The 2523-nt window shown below is 33.1% G+C and overlaps 1 protein-coding gene across 2 annotated transcripts; it reads left to right on the forward strand.

Annotated features, from left to right (window-relative positions):
* Nucleotides 1–841: 841 nt before the first annotated feature.
* Nucleotides 842–2133, forward strand: LOC132740473 (uncharacterized). 2 transcript variants are annotated; one of them, XM_060728381.1, is made up of 3 exons: nucleotides 842–1064; nucleotides 1185–1274; nucleotides 1552–2133. In XM_060728381.1, the coding sequence occupies exons 1-3, from the start codon at nucleotides 893–895 to the stop codon at nucleotides 1944–1946; spliced, it is 657 nt and encodes a 218-aa protein (XP_060584364.1). In that variant the 5' UTR covers nucleotides 842–892; the 3' UTR covers nucleotides 1947–2133. The 2 variants fall into 2 exon arrangements, with proteins under 2 accessions (XP_060584364.1, XP_060584363.1); XM_060728380.1 differs by having other exon boundaries at nucleotides 842–1274; nucleotides 1552–2132.
* Nucleotides 2134–2523: the final 390 nt, after the last annotated feature.

A 2523-nucleotide genomic window follows, 5' to 3' on the forward strand; every position in this document is an offset into this window, starting at 1 on the left:
CATACGAAAGTAAACAATACATGGCATATAACAGGGTCCTATTAATCTCGGCCCACAGCATGCAATCAATCATTTACATTGTATGCCGCTGTAATCGTCTGTTGCAAGGTATAAACTGTATGAATATGAATGTCCATTATAACAAAACTCAATATAATGGGTCAATATAATGACTTATTGTTATAAACAATAATAGCCCAAACACCATTAATTGTGTTATGACTATCTGAATTTGACGTCAACACGATAAATGTAATTTCTGAAAGAAAACAAAAACAAACTGAAAACAAACACATAACTCGTAATGCAAACGATGAAAAATAAGATGAACAAAGAATCTTTTAACGTACACTAGTTTACTGGCCGGTATTGTATTCAAATATAGCAAAGATGTTTAATTCAAGGTGTGTCAGTTACCGTCGTAGAGGCATCTGTGGTCGAGTGGTTAAGATTGTTAACTTTAAACAACTTGTACCCCACCGCTATGAGTTTGAGACATGAAATGGACTTTGGATTCTTTCATGTGATAAAGTTATGCAGTTATTGGCGTGGCTAGTTTGTGTCGTTGAACGTTGCTTTGCCTTGTTGATCATTTTTCTCATTTTTTACAATGATTTTATCAACACTCAATTTCATTGAAGCCTAACTTAATATAATGAAATAATAATGAATAAACATATAAGAGGATGACATTACTAGCATTTTGTGATAACTGATAGTTAAAAAAGCATTGAATGATTCTAAATTACTCAAAGAATGAACAAATCTAAATCAAATATGATAACTTGTGAAACAACCCTTCTACAAATTATTTCATTACAAGTATCCTAGCATAAAAGACTCCTGCCTTTGAAGATCGCAGTTGTTCCTTCGAAAGAGGCAAAACATAAACATGTTTCAACGTTTAGTTACCTTACTGTTTATCACTGCAGTGCTGTCGGAACCAGAATGTTCCAGATTCCACTATGAGGAACAAACTTTAAACAAAATGATTCGACAGGAAATAGCCATGGAAAAACTGCAGGCGGATATGGCGGCAACGCAGCAGCAAGTGCTTGACACCCTGGGAAAGCTGACAGAAACAACACAGCAGCTTAGTGACGACTGGAATAATGAAAAGATAAAATTGGAACGTGAAACAAACGACTTCATGGAGGGAACCAATAAAAGCATTCAGAATGAAATGGCAAAGTTGAAACGTGTGACCAACGAAATGACAGAGGAAACAAATAGAAGTATTCGAAACTTTGCTGCTGATTTAGAAAAACTGAAAGGTAAAATTATCCTTAACTTAGTTGACATTATTTTTAAGCTGATGGTAAAAGAGATAGTGATTGTATACAGTGTTGTATTCATCAACAAGTGTTCCTTCAATTAAAATAAAAAATAGTTTTTCAACAAATTGTACTTGTTAAGGAGTTAGTAAAAATAATGAATATTAAAGATGAATATAAACTTTGTTTAATCTATTGATAACATATATTTCAATTTAAACATGCTTTTGTCACCCACAACATATTGTTTACAAACATTTAAATTACATTTATCTAGGACCCACAGTCGCATTCAGAAGTAATGACCTTGTTGACCATTCACCAAGTTCTGGGGAAACGCTTGTGTTTAAGACGACGACGTTGAACGAAGGTCTCGGGTATGATAACAAGAGCGGGATATTTACAGCACCTGTAGCGGGAACATATACGTTTTCTGTGCAGCTTTGTGTTGATGGTGGGAAAGATATGTATTATGCAATAGTTGCGGATGGTGTTGATATAAAGAAAGGATGGTTCTGTGATGAGAAATGGAAGACATGTTACACTACAGACACTGTTGCCGTACTTCAAAAAGATTCAAAAGTTAACGTAAAGTGTTCTGCCGGTAGTAGTACATTAAGAGCTACAGGTAACTACTGGAATACGTTTTCAGGTGTACTGGTGCAATTATAAACCTTCAATTTGAAAATGGAACGTTATGCTAACATGTATTTTATGTTAATATTCTTGTTTGTGTTTCTTTCGCATTAAGTATATGTTATTACCTTGATTTCAATGTATCCTCAAGGTACTTTATACCGGGAGGTACTTTGTACCAGGAATGTCCAGATATTACAAATAATACTTACATAAAAAGTTTCTTTTGTATGCAAGTGTTTTTTCACATTGATTTATGCAAAATATGGCATTTATTGAAGAAAATTACGGTGAAGTTTTAATAATTCTATTCACATAAATGTGTTTTACGCATAAAAGCCAATAGTATTACTAACGATTTGGAACCATCATGACATTTTGAATGTGTGTGCAAATGCTTATCAAAAATTGTTACCCTTTTACTGTGTGATAAATCTTGAATAGAACTTTAGTATCATTAGCAGCAATTTACCATTGACACAATGTTTTTTTTTTACTTTTTACTGATTGTTTAAAAGTCATTCCTGGCTTTAATTACTTAGAACAAAGATGGCTGCAATTCATACTAGGTAATTAACAGAATTATCTTTTTGGTGTATAGTTAAAATTCCTT

Source organism: Ruditapes philippinarum, unplaced genomic scaffold (assembly GCF_026571515.1).
Source record: "Ruditapes philippinarum isolate M1 unplaced genomic scaffold, ASM2657151v2 ctg550_1_1_1_1, whole genome shotgun sequence".
Taxonomy (NCBI): Eukaryota; Metazoa; Mollusca; class Bivalvia; order Venerida; family Veneridae; genus Ruditapes; species Ruditapes philippinarum.

What these genes read in the sequence shown, in the direction of transcription:
- LOC132740473 (XM_060728380.1), top strand. Translation starts at nt 893, where the DNA reads ATGTTTCAACGTTTAGTTACCTTACTGTTTATCACTGCAGTGCTGTCG. An exon ending in TGATTTAGAAAAACTGAAAG is followed by an intron (nt 1,275 to 1,551) that starts GTAAAATTATCC and finishes ACATTTATCTAG; the next exon opens with GACCCACAGTCGCATTCAGA.